The sequence below is a fragment of the Chlorella variabilis genome, assembly GCF_000147415.1.
Source record: "Chlorella variabilis unplaced genomic scaffold CHLNCscaffold_32, whole genome shotgun sequence".
Taxonomy (NCBI): Eukaryota; Viridiplantae; Chlorophyta; class Trebouxiophyceae; order Chlorellales; family Chlorellaceae; genus Chlorella; species Chlorella variabilis.
This window is the reverse complement of record NW_005435056.1, coordinates 32939-50593: the sequence shown is the minus strand read 5'-3', so window position 1 is coordinate 50593 and position 17655 is coordinate 32939. Positions and strand designations below refer to the sequence as shown.

Here is a 17655-nt window from a genome sequence, read left to right as displayed (position 1 = left end):
CAGCGGCGGCGGCGGCAGCGGCGGCGGCGGCAGCGGCGGCGGCGGCGGCAGGCAGTGTAGGTGGCGCAGGCGTGGGCTGGGCAGGGGCAGCAGCAACAGGGGCGGCAACGACTTCAGCTGAGGGCGGCGGGAGGGGAGCCGCTCGCCACCAGCGAGAGGTCGCAGCCCGCCCCACCTGGCGCGCTGGGGGCTCCTCCGCGCGCTGCTGGCGCAGCTCATGGAGGTATTGTAGCTCCCCAGGTGAGCGCCAGAGGTCAATGCTGACCTCTGGTGCTGCCCACGAAAGGCGGCGGCGGGCACCCATCAGGGCGCCGCACAGGGCAGGAGTCAGTCGCAGGTGGCATTCGCTGCGCCCGTCCCCACGCACCCGAATCTCAACGCAGGTCACAGGCACACAGTCAGGCACTGGCAGGTGAAGGCTGGCCCGGCAAAACAAAACGAAGGCTGCGACTGCGGCCCCCAGGCCCCCACCGGCCTCCAGAGCGAGCCCCTTGACCACGATATGGGGGAAATCGGGCCGCAGGGATGCCCGGGAGGCCGGGTTGCTGATCGGCTGCTGGCTGCGCTGCCCAAGGCTGGCTCCCTCGCTGCTTGACATGCTGATGGGTGGGTGGGTGAGTGTGGAGGGTGGGGGTGTGGGGGTGATCGGCGCGAGGCCGGCGCGATGGCTCTCTGTGAGCGGACGGGTGGGCTACTGTTGGCTATAATAGGCTATAATAGGCTATAATAGGCTATGTATAATGGCTCGAACTCATCATGGTAGCGGGGCGGCAGAGGGGCGGGGCAGGCGGGTTTCCCAGGGCAGCGGCGCTCTGGGACACTCAAAGCCCTGCCGTGCGACATCAGATCCGTCAGGACAGAGCAATTCGCGGACCGCCTATGTTCGCTCGCAGATGGCTGGGTGCATGCACTGCGAGCATCATCACTGCGGAGGGCGATGGGGGCAGTCCTCCCGAGCCCCGCAATGCCCGTTTGGAGCCAGAGTGCTCACCGGGAGGCAGATCAGCCTGCACCAGGCCGGCCATGGCCAGCGAGGCGAGGAGGATGATGGCGATGGACTTCTGCATGGCGGCTGGTTGTGCCCGGCAGGGAGGGGAGGGGGGGGGGGGGGGCGGTCTGCCACAGCAAAGATTGGAGAGACGTGAGAGATGATGCGCGAGGCTGTTTTATTGCCGAAATTCCTTTATTCGGTCCCATTGGATCGTTTTGGAAGGGTACGGGGATATGCCAGGGGTCCCCGAGGGTGGGGATCTCCCTGCAGCCGAATAATACTCCGCGGCCCGCCATCCCCGCCCAATTGAAGCCCTGAGGCTCGGGGGGTCGACTTCGATTGGGCAGCATGGGGTTCGTGAAGTTGGTGCTGCTGCTGGCCTGCACGGCCCTCGCGGCCAGCATCCAAGGCGCTGATGGTGCGCGAAATGGACGGGGGGCTGTGTTTTCGGGACCCCAAGCGCCACAGGGGTGCATCCGCCCTGACCGCAGCAGTTGTGCAGCGAACACCTTGGTCCGGGTGATTGAACATGCATGCTTGCTTGTGCTTGTGTGGGCTTAAAGTCTGGTAAAGCAAGAACTAGCTTGCAACATAGACTCCCCGCCGAAACGGGACGGGAACCGGGCGAAAGCAGAGAAAGCAATAAAACAGGGGTGGAGCAAGGCGACATGCAACGCAAGCAGCTGACAGGGCACGCATCGAAACGTGTGTATGACTGGCAAAGTGGCATGGCGCATTGGGGAGAAACGCAACGGTACGGGAGCATGGGCTGGCCAAACGGCAGTGCGGAACGCTAGGTCACTAGAAAAGCAGGGAAAGGCGCACTATGTATGCAATGAGGGCAGCCCCGGCTCGGGGCCGTTGAGAAAGCAGTGGGCGGGAGGGGGGAGGCCCCGGTGTGGGCGGGCCCCATCGAGGGGGGATGGGGCGCGCAAGCGGCCAGATGGGGCGGGGCGCGGGCGGCAGTGGAGTCCTGCGGCTGGGTGGGATATAGGGCAATGAGCGTTGAGCAGTGTGCGATGAGCAATGAGCAATGAGCAGTGAGCAGCCCCTGCACCATTCCCCGACCCAACAGATTTTATCTGCCCCTCTGACCTGCTCTTGCCACTCTACCCTGGATTTGCAGCCCGGGGCACTGCGGGGCGCCGCCTGCAACAAACCAAGAAATCGCCGCCGCCACGCGCCCGTTCGCCACGGCCGCCACCTCGTCCACGGCCACCCTCCCCCAAGCCGCCACGCCCGAGACCGCCGCCAAGGCCGAAACCACCTCGTCCACGCCCTCCTCCACGACCTCGTCCTCCCAAGCCCCCCAGCCCGAGGCCCCCAAGGCCACGGCCGCCGCCGCCGCTTAAGTTAGTGCTGGCTGCAGCAAAACAGAAGCATGCAGCTGCCGCGCCACATTCCAGCACAACGCATGCATGGCATCGCTCTGCCCTGCCAGCCACTGCACGATGCACATCCCTGCCTCCCCATCCACCCACACGTGTTGTGGTGCCTCAAGAAGTACTGTGGCGCTGCCCGCCTCCCCCGCCACATGCGCAGGCCCGGCACCAGACTGTCCAATGCCATCCCGCTAGTCGGCGCCAAGAAGCTGGTCAACGGCAGCACTGTGGGCTACCCAGACACCCGCCTGTCTGGCTGCGCTGACCCGGCCGACTTCAACAACAAGACTTTCGGGGATGGCGCCGACATCGTGAGTGTAGGCTTGTTCCTGAGGCGCTCTGGCTCGCCCTGGCCAGATGTAACAAGCAGTGCCCTTAAGGACAGGTTGCCCGTTACGCTTTGGGCCCTTTGCCGCCAGCGGCATCACAGCAGCATACGTTGCCCCTGACTGCGGTCTTTTCCATCCCCGCCCTTCCCATGCACCCCTGCAGATCTACAAGTACACCGTGCCCTTCACCGGCGTGGTCAGCATCCAGGCCTGCAGCAACGCCTTCCAGGCCACCCTCACTGTTGTGGGCAACGGCGTGGAGGAGGATGGCACCCCCATCGTGAACGGCAACCTTATCTGCGGCTACTTTGACAGCTGCTCCACCGACAACCCCGATTTGCTCGACCCCACCTCCCAGACTGTGTGAGCTGGGGCCGGCGGGGCGCGCATCATGCAGCCAGCTGGCAGCCAGCGCGATGGCAGCATGTACACAAGAATGAACCAGGCACTTAGCAGCAAGCTTGCACCAGCTGCACTCAAGCAACACCAGGGTTAGCCTCCAATGGCGTCCTTCTGCCTGCCACCCCTCCCCCTTCTGCAGCCTGGACGTAACTCAGGGCCAGGTGCTGTTCATTCTGATCACCGGCCAGGAGGCTACCGACCAGGGCCCCTTCCGCCTGCTGGTGGAGACCCTCAAGCCTGGCGCGGGCGAGTTTGCCGCCACCTACCTCGGCTCTAACCCCAAGTACACCAAGGCTGGCATCACCACTGGCATGCCCAACACCTACACCGCCGGCTGCACCACTGGGTCTGATGGCCCCGACATGGTGCGTCCTCTTGTGCAGCGGCTTGAGCGTGCCTGCGTGCCTGAGCCTGCCACCAGCTGCCGCCAGCTGCGCTGCCCTGTACCCGCCCTGGCAGTCCCAGTTGCTCGCCGGGTGGCGGCAGGTGCCAGGTGGTTATGTTGGTGCTCGCACCGCCACGTCCGCTGCCCTGCCAACCTTCCCTCCTGCCGATGTTGCTGGCGAGCCAACCCTGGGCAGGATGGTGCCCCCTCGTCTCCCCCTGCAGTGGTACTCTTACAGTGCCAACGTCACCGGCCTGCTGCGCGTCAAGGCCTGCTCTGCGGGCTTCGGCCCCTCTGTGGTGATCCGCACCGACGCCTTCTCCTCGTCTGGCGGCGGCATCGCGCAGCTGCCCGGCTGCGGCTCCTGCGACATCCCGCTCGTGTAAGCCTGCTGCCCTGGTGCACCAGCCTCGCGCACATGCCTCATCTGCTGTGCAGATATTTGTAATCCAGCCAGGAGCATATCTCACGCCCTGCCCTGCCTGCTGCCTGCCTGCATCGCAGTGTGTCGATCAAGCAGGATGATTTCGTCTACTTTGTGGTCTCCGGATCTGGTCCCACTGACAAGGGCGCCTTCACCCTGACGGTGGAGAACACACGCCTGCCAACGTGAGCAGCTAGTGTCGCCATGCATTGCTGTCCTGCTGTCATCCCCCTGCCCTGGCCCCATGACCAGGCAGGGCAGGCAGACAGGGCTCGTCCCTGCTGATTTTGCTTTCCTGCCCATGCCGGCCAGCTTGAGATGGCAAGCCATCCCTCAAGCTGGGCGCAGCAGGGCATGCGGTCTGCTGCCGCCTGGCAGCTGCCAGACACGAAATCCAGACCGGGTCACTCGGCTCCGCGTCCCAATGCTTGGCTGCAGGACTGGCACCAAGTTCAGCAATGCCATCGACCTGGGCTCCACCAAAAAGGTTGTCAGGAACGGCTTGAGCAGCCTGACCTACCCCGACACTATGCTGTCAGGCTGCGCCGACCCCGAGTACTATGACAACAAGACCTATGGCGACGGCGGCGACGTGGTGGGTGCATGGTGTATTGCGACGCACCTGCCTGTGCTGCCATGGCATTGCTGGCATGGTCATTGCTAGCTGCGATCTTCTCCTGCTTCGAAGCGGAGGGAGTCTGCCCTCCAGCAGGCACGGCCTCCCTGCCCAAATTTGCCGTCGTATCCATCTGCAGATCATGAAGTACACCGTGCCCTTCACCGGTGTGGTCAGCATCCAGGCCTGCAGCGACGCCTTCCAGGCCACCCTCACTGTTGTGGGCAACGGCGAGGAGGAGGATGGCACCCCCATCGTCAACGGCACCCTGATCTGTGGCTACTTTGACAGCTGCTCTGCCGACAACCCCGATCTGCTTGACCCCACATCCCAGACCATGTGAGGCCCCTGGGCTGGCGTGCTACGGGTCCGGCGTGAACATGCATACTTTCCCCGCATCAGACCAGCCTCTTCCCTTCCGTCGACCCTGTGCGTTGCAGCCTGCCGGTGACCCAGGGCCAGGTGCTGTTCATCCTGGTCACTGGCCAGAGTGTGGGCGACTACGGCCCCTTCCGCCTGCTGGTGGAAGACCTTAAGCCTGGCGAGAGCGAGTTTGCCGCCCTCGAGCTCGACTCCAGTGCCACCCAGGTTGTCTCTGGCGACTCCTCCAGCCTCCCCGACTCCTACACCAGCAACTGCAGCGCGGGCGCTGACGGCCCCGACGTGGTGCGTGCACCGTGTTGCGTTTGCTGCTTCTGAGCTGTGCGCGCTGTTCCTCGCGTGCGCCCTGACCGTAGCTGCCGCTTGCGCACTTCGCAGCAGCAGCGTGTGCAGGCTGTTAACCTGCGCACCTCTGTGTCCTTGCTTGGCTTGCTGTAAATGCTTGGCTTGCTATAAATGCTGCTACTGAGCAGATGGCGCCCCCTGGTCTCCTGCTCCCGCATGCAGTGGTACTCTTACAGCGCCAACGTCACTGGCCTGCTGCACGTCAAGGTCTGCTCTGACACCTTCACCCCCACCTTTGTACTGCGTACTGACGCCTTCTCCTCGTCTGGCGGCGGCATCGCCCAGCTGGCAGGCTGCGGCTCCTGCGAGACCCCTCTCACGTGAGCTGCTGGCACAGCAGCATACGCAGAGTTGCTCCGCCATTCACACGTGCGCCAGCTGGCCACGGCCCATGGCGGCACTGCCCGGCTGGCTGCAGCTCATGCCCTGCGCAGTTTCGGATCACACACCTTCCCTGCTGCCTGCCTTTCCTTGCAGTGTGTCGGTCAAGAAGGATGATTTCTTTTATGTCGTGGTCTCTGGCTCCGGCCCCACCGACAAGGGCGCCTTCACCCTGACCATCGACAATGCTCTAGCGGCTACGTGAGCGCCAGCTCAGCCGCGCTGGCTCCCTGCTGCCCTCCAGCAGCCAAGTTGGATGTGACCTGCTGGTTCCACCAGCGGGAGCCTTTGCGCGCTCGTCTGCAGCACTTACTATGTGCCGCCATAGGTGCCGCCTGCCTTGGCTGCAGGACTGGCACCAAGTTCAGCAATGCCATCGACCTGGGCTCTGCTGCCAAGGTTCTCCAGAACTACACCAGCGCCGGCTCCCCAGACATCCTGCTGTCAGGCTGCGCCGACCCCGAGTACTATGACAACAAGACCTATGGCGACGGCGGCGACGTGGTGGGTGCATGGTGTATTGCGACGCACCTGCCTGTGCTGCCATGGCATTGCTGGCATGGTCATTGTTAGCTGCGATCTTCTCCTGCTTCGAAGCGGAGGGAGTCTGCCCTCCAGCAGGCACGGCCTCCCTGCCCAAATTTGCCGTCGTATCCATCTGCAGATCATGAAGTACACCGTGCCCTTCACCGGTGTGGTCAGCATCCAGGCCTGCAGCGACGCCTTCCAGGCCACCCTCACTGTTGTGGGCAACGGCGAGGAGGAGGATGGCACCCCCATCGTCAACGGCACCCTGATCTGTGGCTACTTTGACAGCTGCTCTGCCGACAACCCCGATCTGCTTGACCCCACATCCCAGACCATGTGAGGCCCCTGGGCTGGCGTGCTACGGGTCCGGCGTGAACATGCATACTCTCCCCGCATCAGACCAGCCTCTTCCCTTCCGTCGACCCTGTGCGTTGCAGCCTGCCGGTGACCCAGGGCCAGGTGCTGTTCATCCTGGTCACTGGCCAGAGTGTGGGCGACTACGGCCCCTTCCGCCTGCTGGTGGAGACCCTCAAGCCTGGCGAGAGCGAGTTTGCCGCCCTCGAGCTCGACTCCAGTGCCACCCAGGTTGTCTCTGGCGACTCCTCCGACTACCCTGACTCCTACACCAGCAACTGCAGCGCGGGCGCTGACGGCCCCGACGTGGTGCGTGCGTCTTTTGTGCGGATGGTGCACCTCCCGCGTGCCATCATGTGGCCGCATTGCAGCCAGGGCACATTGCTGTTCCAATGCTGCACTGAGTGCAATGGTGCCCCTTGGTCTTCCCCACCTGCTCCCGCATGCAGTGGTTCTCCTACGCTGTGCCCGCCACCGGCAACATGACCGTGAGCGCCTGCTCTGAAGCCTTCAACCCCAAGGTGGCGCTGCGGACAGATGCCAAGTCTGCTGGCGGCGGCGGCGTGGTGCAGTTGCCTGGCTGCGGCACGTGCGACGAGCCCCTCACGTGAGTTGCGCCTCCTGTGCCGCCTGCCTCTCGCTATATAGGCAGCCCAGCCAATATATTGGCTGGGCTGCCAAGGTCAATAGCCAGTGTTTGAATCGGCCGCTAGCTGTGCCACATGCCACCTTTACCACCTGCCTCTGCCGCTTGCTCCCCTTGCAGAGTGTCGGTCAAGAAGGACGATTTCTACTTCATTGTCGTCTCTGGCAGCGGCCCCTCTCAATCTGGCGCCTTCACACTGAGCCTAACCACGGCATGAATGCCAATGGCCCCCAGCGGCACACCTGACGGGCCGTAGTGCCCGTGCTGGCGTGTGCAACACCAAGCCGCACCCCCGCCCCCGACCATGACAGCTGATGCATTGCTTGTGAGCTGCACTGTTGCATGAGACCCATTTTTTTTATTCGTTACCCTTCTCTCACCCATCTTGCACTAGCTCTCGAGCGCCACGTACTGCTCTGCTCCAGCCTGCCTGCTGGTCCACTTGCACCAGGGCAGTCGACACCCAACCTGCGCCCTTTTGAATTCCATCTCTCTATCTATTTGTTCTTCTACCAAGTAAGGTTGGGGGAATTCTCGGTCGACACAACCACGCCAGCATGCGGCTGCGCGTCTGGACTTGCAATTGGGGCACTATTCCGCGCTAATAGACACTAAAAGGCTACTACTCCAATGCTAAATCAAAATTGGTGCGCTCTTGGTTGTCTCTCCTAAGCGTTCTTTCTGGCTGAGGACGGACCCCTCGCTGTCAGCCCTGGAACGAGCGCCAGTCTCCAATTGCGATGGGTGCCTGCACCAAGAGAGAGCGGCACCCCCCAATCAATACACCAAGCAAAAGGAGCAGCAGCAGCAAACAAGGGGCGCGGTTTAACACAGCAGGCGCATCAACAGCAGACCACAGCAGGTGCAGCAGGCAGGGTACCTGCAACAGGTGGTCGGGGATGCCAAACCCGTCGCACAGCGCCAGCGCCAGGCGCCCGCCCTCCGCGCCCAGCTGCCTGCACACCACATTCACCCGCGCGTGCAGCGCCTTCACCGCCTCAGGCGACAGCGCGCCTGCAGGTACAGGCAGCACGGGGGCACGAAGCCAAGATGGGGCATGGCAGGCGGGTGTGGGAGCAAAGCATGGCCCAGGCAACCGGTGGAGACGGGCGCCAGGCAGGCACACCACCGCTACCGTCGCACACCTGCCGACAGGTAGCATTCCACTCCGGCCTCCAGGCGGCACAGGCCGTACAGCAGGCACAGCAGGCTGAGGGGCTCCCGCAGCGCGGCCGGCGCCGAGGCCGCCTCCCGGGCAAAGGCGTCGAACGAGTAGCGGTCGGTCCAGGCCCAGCCCAGCGTGGTCTGCGGGCACGACACAGGGCGGCAGGCAGGGCGGTGCAAGTGAATTGGCCGGCTTGCTGGCTGCAGGCGGTCACGGCGATGCAAGCCGGGAGCGCAGGGAGGCGAAGGGCCACATCCAGCCGCCCGCCAGAGAGCTGCCCCGCTCCTCACCACGCGGTCGAGGCTGTCGTCAAAGGCGGCGGCAGCAGCCTGCGCGCCGCCGCGCGCCGCCGCGGCCCCCACGTCCGCCGCCAGCCCCGCCACCAGCATCTGCTCGCGCCAGGCCAGCAGCTTGCCCACGCAGGCGGCGCACAGGTCCAGCTGCTTGACGGCGGGCGGTGGCGGCGCCCGCGTGGCGCCCGCCTTGCCCGCCGCATCCAGCAGAGGCTTGGCCACCTGCGCCAGGTGGGGCGCGTGGGCAGGCATGGGCTGCTAGATGGGTCTGGCTGCTGCTGTCGGCATAGCGCCCGGCAGGCATGCATTGCGGCGACGACAAGAGCAGCGCGGCCGGGTGCCGTTGAACGTCTCCACCCACTCCGACAGCAGCTCATTGACGCCACCCACCTGCTGCATCAGCACCGTGTTGTCCCCCTCAAAGGTTGTGTCAACATCCATGTCTGCACCACCACGCAGGCAGTAGCCAAAACAGCACGGGTCAGGGGCTGGCAGGCACATGAGCGCGCGTGGGGCTGCATGCCTGGCCTGCACCCGGGCCTGGCACCAGGCCCAGTGCAGTTAGCTAGCCCAAACCATCATGACCCCCACGCAGCCCTGCCTTGCCTGGCTGCCTGCACCCATCCACACGCCACACAACCGCCACCGCCCCGGCGCCCACCGTTGAGCATCGGGCCAATCTTGTTGGCTGCCATGAAGCCCATGCCGCCGCAGCACTCGCGGCAGTCGTTGAGGATGCGCTTGCGGTGCCAGGTGGACCCCGCCTTGAGCCCGCTGGACACCACGTGCACCTGCTTGCCCGCCTCGGGACCGCCCTGCGCACCCAGGCAGGCGGCGGCAGCCAGGCACATGGTGGAGGTCAGGGCTGGGAGCTGCGGCAGCCAGCCACAGCAGCAGTGAGCAGCGCCACTCCCCCGACCCATCCCGCTTCCCCGCCCCGCCCCGACCCCGCCTCCCTGCCACCCACCTGCACGACCAGCTGCTTGAGGTGCAGCATGGCCAGGTGCATGGCGTAAGTGGTGGCCAGGCCGCTGAACAGGCGGCGCTGGTGGGTGATGTAGCCCAGGATGGCGCGGTCGCCAAACTGCAGGGGACGGGTACAGAGGGGCACTGGTGCCAAGTGGGCAGGCACGCAGGCAGGAAGGGATGGGCTGACAGGGCCCAGCCAGGAGCTGGGGGCGGCAGGGCGGGAGCTCGCCTGCGTGCGCCGCGCCGAGTAGCGGGTCGCCACGGTCACGCCAATCTTGCAGGCATCGATGGCGGCCTGCGGCAGGCGCGGCGCAGCCGGGCGGTGCTCAGCCACAGCAGCACCAAGCTCCCATTCGTTTCGCAACCGGCACGCCTGGCTGGGCTAGGTGGCATTGCAGCATCAGGTGATGCGATGAAGCCCCTCCAAAGCGGCGGCGAGCAGGCGGGGCACACCTGCGCGATGAGCATGCGGCCGGTGGTCAGCCCGCCAATCATGGTGCCAAAGCGCTGGGCCACGTTGTCAATGGAGCAGCGGTAGCGCCCAGAGGCGTCCACCTGCGGGACGCAGGCAGGCATGGGGGCGGAGCATGATGGAGGGCAGCGGCTGGAGCAGCTCTGCTGAAGGTAAGCGAGGGGGCACGCCATGCCAGGCCCACAGGACCAACTCGGCCGCCTGCTTGCCGCGGCCGCGGGCCTGCCTGCCGGCCGGCCGGCATGAGCGCCGGCGCCAGGCGGCAGGGCACGCAGCATGCCGCCGCACCTGCGAGAAGCGGTCCAGCAGCGCGTCGCGTGGCACGCGTACGTGATCGAACCAGCACTGCCCGTTGTCCACGCCCAGCAGCCCCTGCTTGGGCCCGTTGTCGGCCACCCGCACGCCCGGCATCAGGCCGCCGTGGTCGTCGCGCAGGCGCACCACAAACACGTGCGGCCCCTCCCACTTGCCGTTCACGGTCAGCTGTGGGCGGGCAGGCAGGCGGGGGGCAGAGCTGCAGGCGGTGAGGACGCGGCTCACCCATAGCCACTGGAACACCACCCAATGCCCCCAGCCATGAGGCTGAGATGCGCGGCAGGGCAAACCAGGCCAGCCAAGGCCTGGGCAGCCAGCCCACCTGGGCAAACACGGCGCTGACTTTGGCCGTCTGCGCCATGCCGCCGATCCAGAACTTGCTGGCCTCGTTGTTGGGGGTGTTGATGACAAACTCGCGAGTGGCGGGGTCGTACTGGGCGGTCGTCTCGATGCCCATCACATTCGACCCGTGGCCCAGCTCCTGCGGCGGGCAGAAGGGGAACCATGGTGGGCATGGCGAGACGAGGCTCGGCAGGCTCGTGGCCCCCTGCGCCGCTCCGCGCCCACGCCAGCGAGCGGCGCAGCGCAAGCGGCCAGTGCCAGGCTGGGCAGCGGGCGGCGGGCGGGTGCCTGGGCGGCTGCCCCACCGTCATGGCAAAGCAGCCGGGCAGCTCCAGCGTGTCCATCTTGCGCAGGATGCTGCAGGCAGGGCGTGTTGTGTTGCTTTGTAGGCGCTTGTGTTGCTATTCAGGCCATACACTCAGGTGCGAGGCGAGCCGCCGCTCGGCCACCCAGCAATGCTCCTGCCCAGCGCCAGCACTCGAAAGCGCGGATCGAGTCGGAGTGCCGCCCAGCCCCCAGAGCCCCCCAGGAGCGCGACTCACGGGTGGTGCTTCTCGGTGCCCAGCTTGGCGATGGTGCCTCCGCACAGCGTGAAGTGCACGCCGTCCTTGATGGCCAGGCTGCGGGCAGGGCAGGCAGCGGCGGCGGCGGCAGGGCGGGCAGCCTGAGCACAGGCGCCCTGCACACCAGCACGGCAAAAACACCACGACACGAAACGCGGCAGTGCACTCCCGCCTCCTCGCAAGCGACTTTGATCCCCAGCACCAGCGCGAGCACCAACACAACCACGCACCACCAACCGCCACCCCCCCATCCCCCCACCCCACCACCCCCCGCCGCCCCCACCTGTAGTCGCAGAAGTTGAGGCACTCCAGGGCGGCCTGGAACTTGAGCGGGTCGCGGGTGTAGTCAAAGACAGAGAAGAAGCGCTGCCCCACAAACTTGGCCATGCGCTGGCTGGTCAGCTCCCGGAAGCCGGCCATGGAGAGGTGGTAGTTGGGCGCATACAGCGGGTCCCGCAGGAAGTCAAAGATGGCGGCGCGCAGCTCCTTGTTGTCGCGCGTCAAAAAGTCGGCCATCGCCTGCCGGCGAGACGCAGCGGAAGGGGGAGGATTGGGTGACGAAACGGAGAACAAAGATGGCTGAGGGGCAGCAGCGATGGCGGCGATTCGGGGCGGCTGGCAGGCAGGAGGGTCGTCGGCAGCAGGGCCCAGGGGGCGCAGCGGCGGGAGCGGCGGCAAGGCGGCGCACCTTGGGGCAGGGGGCGGCGGCGCTGGTGGGGTTGCGCTCCAGCTGCTCCTCATCCTGCTCCTGGACGGCCAGGTGAGCAAGCAGGGCTGCCACACGCCGCTCTGAGGAGCCCATCTCGATTATGTGTGTCGGAGTTGCTGATGACAGCCGCGCTTCGCGGCTGCAAGGCCCCTGGAGGTTGGCCAGAAGCAGGGACGGAAATGAGTGTGTCGAAGGCCGGGTTGGCTCAGCTCAGGAGACGTGTCGGCTCAGCACTCGGAGCAGCTGCATGAGGCTTAAAGAATGGGCACTTCTGCATTGCCTGAAGCACCACCAGCACACCACCAACCCAGTTAGGCAGGCGAGCCTGGCCGGGGTGCCGCTACTCCCCATGCTCTGCTGCTGCTCTGTGGCCGGTCTCTCACTATCGCTGGCTCGATGATCGTGAATCGTGTGCATGCAGGGAGTTGGCCAAGCAGCTAGCCAGAGCTGGGTCTGGGCGGCGGCGGCAGCAGCGTCGGCGGTGGTGGCAACAACACTTGGCCGCAGGCACGGCTGGAAGTGTGGCTGCTGGGAGCCTGTCTGCTGGACCATTGAGAACGTGGCACGCAGCCGCGGCTGCAGCCGGCAACCAGGCTTCACGGGCAGCGCCTCGCGCCCCGTCGCCAGCTAGGGCGCCGCAGCGCAGGGCAGCGGGGGGCATCGGCCATGGCGCAGGACCAGAGGCCGCTGGTGGGCGTGGGCGTCCTCATCTTCCAAGAGGGCACCACAAAATGTTTAGTGGGGAAGAGGTGCGGAGGTTGGGGCTTGCGGAGTTTGGGAGCTGCCTGCTGTCGTTTTTGTTATGGGAGAAACTTAGTTTCATCTTGGGTTGCTCAATTGCCCTGCAGGAAGGGCCCGCACGGCGGCGGCGAGTATGCGCTGCCTGGTGGCCACCTGGAGTATGGGGAGAGCTTTGAGGAGTGTGCCGCGCGGGAGGTGAGAGCGCACGAGCGGCCCTGCCAGCCTCTTACACGTGTCTGGCCACCCTCCCTTGCAGCCGCTCAACCAGGCAGCACCCAGGCTGGCTCATGCGCATCGCATCCGCCGCTCGACCCTCTCCCCTGGCAGGTGCTGGAGGAGGCAGGCCTGCAGCTGGCGTCCCCCACCTTTGCCTATGCCATCAACGCCGTGTTCCCGGCCAGCGGCAAGCACTATGTCACCGTCTTCTGCCGGGCCGAGGTGCCCGCCGGCGCGCAGCCGCGCAACCTGGAGCCCCACAAGTGCGAGGGGTGGGCCTGGGTGGAGTACGCCTCACTGGCGCACGCCTGCCAGCCCCTCTTCCTGCCGCTGGCCAAGCTGCTGGACAGCCCCTACAGGCCGCACTGAGGCGCGGCGGCGCTGTGCCGGTGCCTGCTGCTTGTTTCCAGCCCTCGCATACATATACTTGTACACCGCTTCAGAACTGCAAATTGCCCATATCTCATAGCCTTGAGCAATGCTGCCTCGCTGCTGCAATTTCAGTGCAATAAAATATAAAAAGACACAGAAATGTGCAATGCTGGATGCCGAGTGCACTGTGATGGTACAAGAGAGACTTCTGCTGTACTGCTGCCGCGCTCAGTCGGTGGCTGCATCCATGAGCGCCTGGAAGCGCTGCATGCAGATGTCGGTGACCAGCAGCACGTTGGCAGGCAGCGCCGCCTCGCCCCCCGGCTCCTGGAACACGCTCATGCCGCGGGTGAGGGAGCCCTGCGGGCACAGCAGGCACAGCAGCGATCGGTGCGGCACGAGCGCGGAACCTCGTCCCAGCAGCCCCACCCACCCACACCTGCAGCTCCACCACGCAGTGCTTGGGCTCAGCCGCCAGCAGAGCCTCATCGCACACCGCCAGCGCAAACGCCAGCGGGTCGCACGCAATCCACCCCGCATCTGCGGCAGGCAGCCAGACGGCCAAGGTGCTCAGAATTAGAGGGCGTCCCTGCTGTCGCCTCACACCACAGCGCTTGAGGCGACCCCGTGCACCGGCGGCTGGCTGCTGCAGCCTACCGGCGTCTCTCTCCTTCTCCAGGGCCATGCTGGCAGCCATGATGGCTCGCATGAAGGCCGCCTTGCGCGTGGGCTTGCCCAGCCAGGCGTCCACCCAGCACCAGGGCAGCGCGTGCCGCACCGTGGCGTTCCAGCTGACCAGCACCAGCTGCGGGAACTTGCACATGACCAGATGGGCGCTCTCGGCATCGCAGTGGAAGTTATACTCGGCGCACGGTGTCACGTTGCCCGCCCCCTCGGCCCCTCCCATCACCACCAGCCGCCCCACTGCAAGGCACCGGGTGGCAGGGCGTCGGTCGCCTGCTAGGGGCAACACCTAGCACAAGCAGGGACAGGAGCGGTGGGAAGGCAGGCAGGCAGGCAGGGCACCTCTGTGAGGGAATTGCGCATCCATCTTGCAGGCCAGCGCGACGTTTGTGAGCGGGCCTGTGGCCACCACAGTCAGCTCGCCCTCGTGCTCCTGCGCGGCAGGGTGCAGCGGAGCAGGCATGGGCAGCAGCCCATCCATGGCCGCAGGCACGCGAGCATGCACAGGCGGCGGAGGAGAGCGAGCCACGATGCACCAGGCAGCAGACCTGTGCATGCAGCAGCTGCTCCCCCAGCCACCCCCCCGACCTGAGCGGCCCGAGCCAGTTGCAACGCGCCGTGGCCCGGCTGGGCCTGCAGCTCTATGTGTGAGGAGGCGGGGACGGCCTCAGGCACGTCCCCCAGCCCATCCTTGCCGTGGAACTGCAGCAGGGGCGCCCGCCAATGCACTGGTCAACGTCCTGCTGGCAGGCGGCACGCAGGCACGCATGGCCACCTGGCAAGAGTGGCAGTGCTGATGGTGGTGGTGGCCTGAACGCACTCCAGGCTGCTCACCCTTGCCACAAACGCTTCTGCCACTCACAAAGCTGGCATCATCCACGGCGGCTGCAGGTGGCACCAGCGGCTCATCGGCACCCAGGTAGAAGGGCAGCTCCGTTCGGCCGCACAGCGTCAGCACACGCGCTATGTTGCGGCCCACCCTCGCCACATCCACATTGCCGTGCACCGCGGAGATGCCCACAATGTGGGCGTCCGGGTGCGCCAGCACTAGCATGAGGCCCTGCAGTGGGAGCAAGCTTGACCGTTGTGGCAGGAAGCAGCGGCAGCGGCAGCAGGCGACAGTGGCGGCAGGCGGCAAGCGGCGGCAGGCGGCATTGCCAACCTGTGCGTCGTCCACACCGACATCCACATCGATGCACAGCTTGCGTTTGGAGCACATCAGGAGACCGCTGCGTCTGGCCAGGTGGGGGCAATGCAACTGCGAGCCTCTAACGATGCCCCACATGCCTTGCAGCAAGACGAGGGGGTAAGACGGTACATGAGTTAATGCAAATGGCCTCCAGCCTGCAGGAGCGGAACGCCAGCTCAGCAGCAATGTTCAAAGAAACCGCAGCGATTCGCCTGGCTCGACGTAGCAACGTGTTGCAAAGATTGATCGACACAGGTTGGCAATCCAGGGAGGCAGCGGGAGAGCCCTGACCGCGCTATGGAGTGCTGAGCGGCACGGCATAGCGTTGCGCACGGGGACGCCATGGATGAACAGCTGCGGGCCACCAAGAGGTGGCTGCAGACGCAGTTCAAGACCAGCGGCGTGACGCTGGACCCCAAGTCGCTGGAGAAGCTGGTGCAGGCGGTGCAGGACGTGCCCGACCCGCAGGAGTTTGTGCACAGCCTGATAGACGAGATCGAGACAGGCGAGCTGGCTGGCGCCAGTGCCCGACAGGCGGCGGCAGCTGAGCGGCGGGCCTTTGCACAGGCAGCCATGTCAGGGCCAGTGCGTTACCTTCTTCTGTGTCAGTCTCGCCATGCCTGTCTCCAGCCTGCGCGCGCCCCCGCTTCTGCAGTCACCGATGAACGGCGCGTGACGCCTGCGCTGCTGGAGCAGGTGCTGTCGGCGCTGGAGGGGCGCAGCCAGGCGCCGGATGCGGTGCAGGTGGTGGACGCGTTCAGGGTGCCGCACGTCGTGTACGACCCCGTGCGCAAGCTCTTCCACCGCTCCGCGGTGCAGCCCAAGCTGCAGGCAGACGCCAAGGCGAGGCCCGGCAGGACTGCCACTGCTCTGCTGCTGCGCCGCTGCCACCTGTGCTGCTCGGCCCTCGCCCACCTCGCCCACCTGCCTACCTCTGTCTGCCCGCCTGCTGCCCCACCCCTGCCGCTGCCGTGCAGAGCAAGGTGCAGCTGTATGTGAACCGCTTCCACCTGGTGCACCAGCGCCTCAAACGCAACAAGCTCTTCCGCGCAGCAAAGGTGCGGTGTGCGCCCGCCCGCGCATCCCACGCCTGTGCCAGCCGCGCTGCGGCCTCGCCACAGTGCCCCAAACCAGCAGCGTCTGGCTCTGCATGCTTGCACACCTGCATCCCAGCAGGTGCGTGCTGCACAGCGGCGGCCGACACAGCTGCCGGCTCAGCGTGTGCTGCCCTGCCCCATCGCTGCCCCTCTGCTGCAGTTTGCTGGGCTGGGCGGCGGCGGAGGCCAGTCTGACTGCGAGCTGACGGAGCTCAAGGCGATGCTGGGGGTTGTAGGGGAGCAGCGGTGTGTGATGGGCTTCCTCACGCAGGTGGGTGGGTGTGGGGCCTGGATCGGCGGCACACACCGCATGTGCAGCGCATGTGCGGCCTTGACGCTGGCATGCATTGACGCACGGGCAGCGCATTGCTGCGCCCTCCTGCCCATCTGTCACTGGAAGCTGGCTGCGACTGGGCTCAGCTGGCCTAGTGCTCCGCGCTGCCGTGCCACACACCACACGCCCGCCCACCCCACCCCCCGCCCCTGCCCCCGCGCCTGCCCCTGTGCCTGTACCGCAGCCGGAGGAGGGGCGGTACGCGATAGAGGACCTGTCTGCCCGCCTGCCTGTGGACCTGACTGAGGCGGAGCAGACGCTGGGCATGTTCACGCAGAACTGCATCGTTGTGGCGGAGGGGGAGCTGCAGGCAGACGGCGTGTTCAAGGTGCGCGCGCCGCCTGGATGCCTGGCTGTTGGATGGCGCACCGCTGGCTGGCGGCGCAGGCTTGCCGCCGCTGCGCGCCGGGGCGGCCGCGCCAGCGTGCCGCGTTGCTGGGCAGGTGCTTGATGCCTGGCTGCCTGGCTGCCCGCCCGCCCCCGCCGCTGCGTGTCCAGGTGGCGGCGCTGGGCATGCCGCCCCCCGAGCGGCGCGCCGAGAGCCTGCAGGCGCTGCAGGGCCTCGACTTCTTCGGCGGCCAGGTGCCAGACGAGCGCCAGCTGCTGTCCTGGGAGGCGCGGCACGCCGACGACCGCATCGTGCTGCTGTCCGATGTGTGGCTGGATCGGCCCGAAGTGTTGGACAACCTGCACACAGTGCTGGCGGGTGGGTGGGCGGGCGCTGCGGGGCACGCAGCGGGGCACGCCGTGGGGCACGCTGCGCTGAGCGGGCCGGCCGGGGGGGGGGGGGGGGGGATCACCTTAACTGTTGTCACGGTAGAGCTACTGCAGATGGGATGGGAGTCAAGCAACGTCAGCGAGAGGGTTGGGAGTGGGGTAACGGGTCTGGTATACAACCCGGGGACAGGCAGATGCTGTCTCTGCTGCAGAAACGCTGATGTATGCAAGTGCGGGCTGGCTCAAGCATGTTGGGGCTGGCTCAGCAAGGCTCTCTGAACGGCTGACAGTTGGCCGCTGGCTGCTGATGTGC

The 17655-nt window shown here is 66.1% G+C and overlaps 5 protein-coding genes across 5 annotated transcripts in view; 3 read left to right on the top strand and 2 right to left on the bottom strand.

Annotated features, from left to right (window-relative positions):
* Nucleotides 1-2017: 2017 nt before the first annotated feature.
* On the top strand, nt 2018-7129 carry CHLNCDRAFT_55216 (hypothetical protein; the record flags this gene model as incomplete). The annotated part of the gene is made up of 15 exons (XM_005843304.1): nt 2018-2031; nt 2534-2684; nt 2866-3065; nt 3244-3469; nt 3714-3871; nt 3994-4098; nt 4352-4508; nt 4669-4868; nt 4970-5195; nt 5418-5575; nt 5733-5837; nt 5987-6140; nt 6301-6500; nt 6602-6827; nt 6968-7129. The coding sequence occupies 15 exons, from the start codon at nt 2018-2020 to the stop codon at nt 7127-7129; spliced, it is 2442 nt and encodes an 813-aa protein (XP_005843366.1).
* A 601-nt stretch (nt 7130-7730) lies between these two features.
* On the bottom strand, nt 7731-12163 carry CHLNCDRAFT_59273 (hypothetical protein). Its single transcript, XM_005843246.1, has 15 exons — nt 11972-12163; nt 11567-11802; nt 11263-11340; nt 11026-11077; nt 10701-10859; nt 10352-10546; nt 10045-10146; nt 9779-9886; nt 9590-9706; nt 9284-9437; nt 9013-9065; nt 8620-8844; nt 8310-8469; nt 8045-8178; nt 7731-7912 (listed from the first exon to the last, which is right to left on the bottom strand). Exons 1-15 carry the CDS (start codon nt 12083-12085, stop codon nt 7871-7873), a joined length of 1929 nt encoding a protein of 642 aa, XP_005843308.1. The 5' UTR covers nt 12086-12163; the 3' UTR covers nt 7731-7870.
* Nucleotides 12164-12658: 495 nt separating this feature from the next.
* CHLNCDRAFT_28196 (hypothetical protein) lies at nt 12659-13318 on the top strand (the record flags this gene model as incomplete). Its single annotated transcript, XM_005843303.1, has 3 exons — nt 12659-12741; nt 12841-12928; nt 13061-13318. 3 exons carry the CDS (start codon nt 12659-12661, stop codon nt 13316-13318), a joined length of 429 nt encoding a protein of 142 aa, XP_005843365.1.
* A 49-nt stretch (nt 13319-13367) lies between these two features.
* On the bottom strand, nt 13368-15230 carry CHLNCDRAFT_33132 (hypothetical protein). Its single transcript, XM_005843245.1, has 7 exons — nt 15168-15230; nt 14868-15065; nt 14594-14707; nt 14348-14438; nt 13979-14245; nt 13761-13861; nt 13368-13681 (listed from the first exon to the last, which is right to left on the bottom strand). The coding sequence occupies exons 1-7, from the start codon at nt 15222-15224 to the stop codon at nt 13550-13552; spliced, it is 960 nt and encodes a 319-aa protein (XP_005843307.1). The 5' UTR covers nt 15225-15230; the 3' UTR covers nt 13368-13549.
* A 306-nt stretch (nt 15231-15536) lies between these two features.
* The window catches only part of CHLNCDRAFT_141171 (hypothetical protein), a gene marked incomplete at both ends in the record, with an annotated part of 3597 nt that continues 1478 nt past the window's right edge, over nt 15537-17655 (top strand). The window contains 6 exons of the mRNA XM_005843302.1: nt 15537-15717; nt 15850-16007; nt 16172-16252; nt 16452-16562; nt 16810-16953; nt 17124-17331. Coding sequence (XP_005843364.1) covers nt 15537-15717; nt 15850-16007; nt 16172-16252; nt 16452-16562; nt 16810-16953; nt 17124-17331 — 883 coding nt within the window. The remainder of the gene's footprint in view (nt 15718-15849; nt 16008-16171; nt 16253-16451; nt 16563-16809; nt 16954-17123; nt 17332-17655) is intronic.

Coding starts and splice junctions, on each gene's coding strand:
- CHLNCDRAFT_33132 (XM_005843245.1), bottom strand. CDS start 15,224: ATGTGCTCCAAACGCAAGCTGTGCATCGATGTGGATGTCGGTGTGGAC. Junction 14,246..14,347: donor TGCGCAATTCCCTCACAGAG/GTGCCCTGCCTG, acceptor GGTGCCTTGCAG/TGGGGCGGCTGGTGGTGATG. Junction 13,862..13,978: donor GGAGAAGGAGAGAGACGCCG/GTAGGCTGCAGC, acceptor TGCCTGCCGCAG/ATGCGGGGTGGATTGCGTGC.
- CHLNCDRAFT_59273 (XM_005843246.1), bottom strand. CDS start 12,085: ATGGGCTCCTCAGAGCGGCGTGTGGCAGCCCTGCTTGCTCACCTGGCC. Junction 11,341..11,566: donor CTCAACTTCTGCGACTACAG/GTGGGGGCGGCG, acceptor CCCTGCCCGCAG/CCTGGCCATCAAGGACGGCG. Junction 9,707..9,778: donor CCAGCTCCTGGCTGGGCCCT/GTCAGCCCATCC, acceptor CGTCCCCTGCAG/TTTGGCGACCGCGCCATCCT.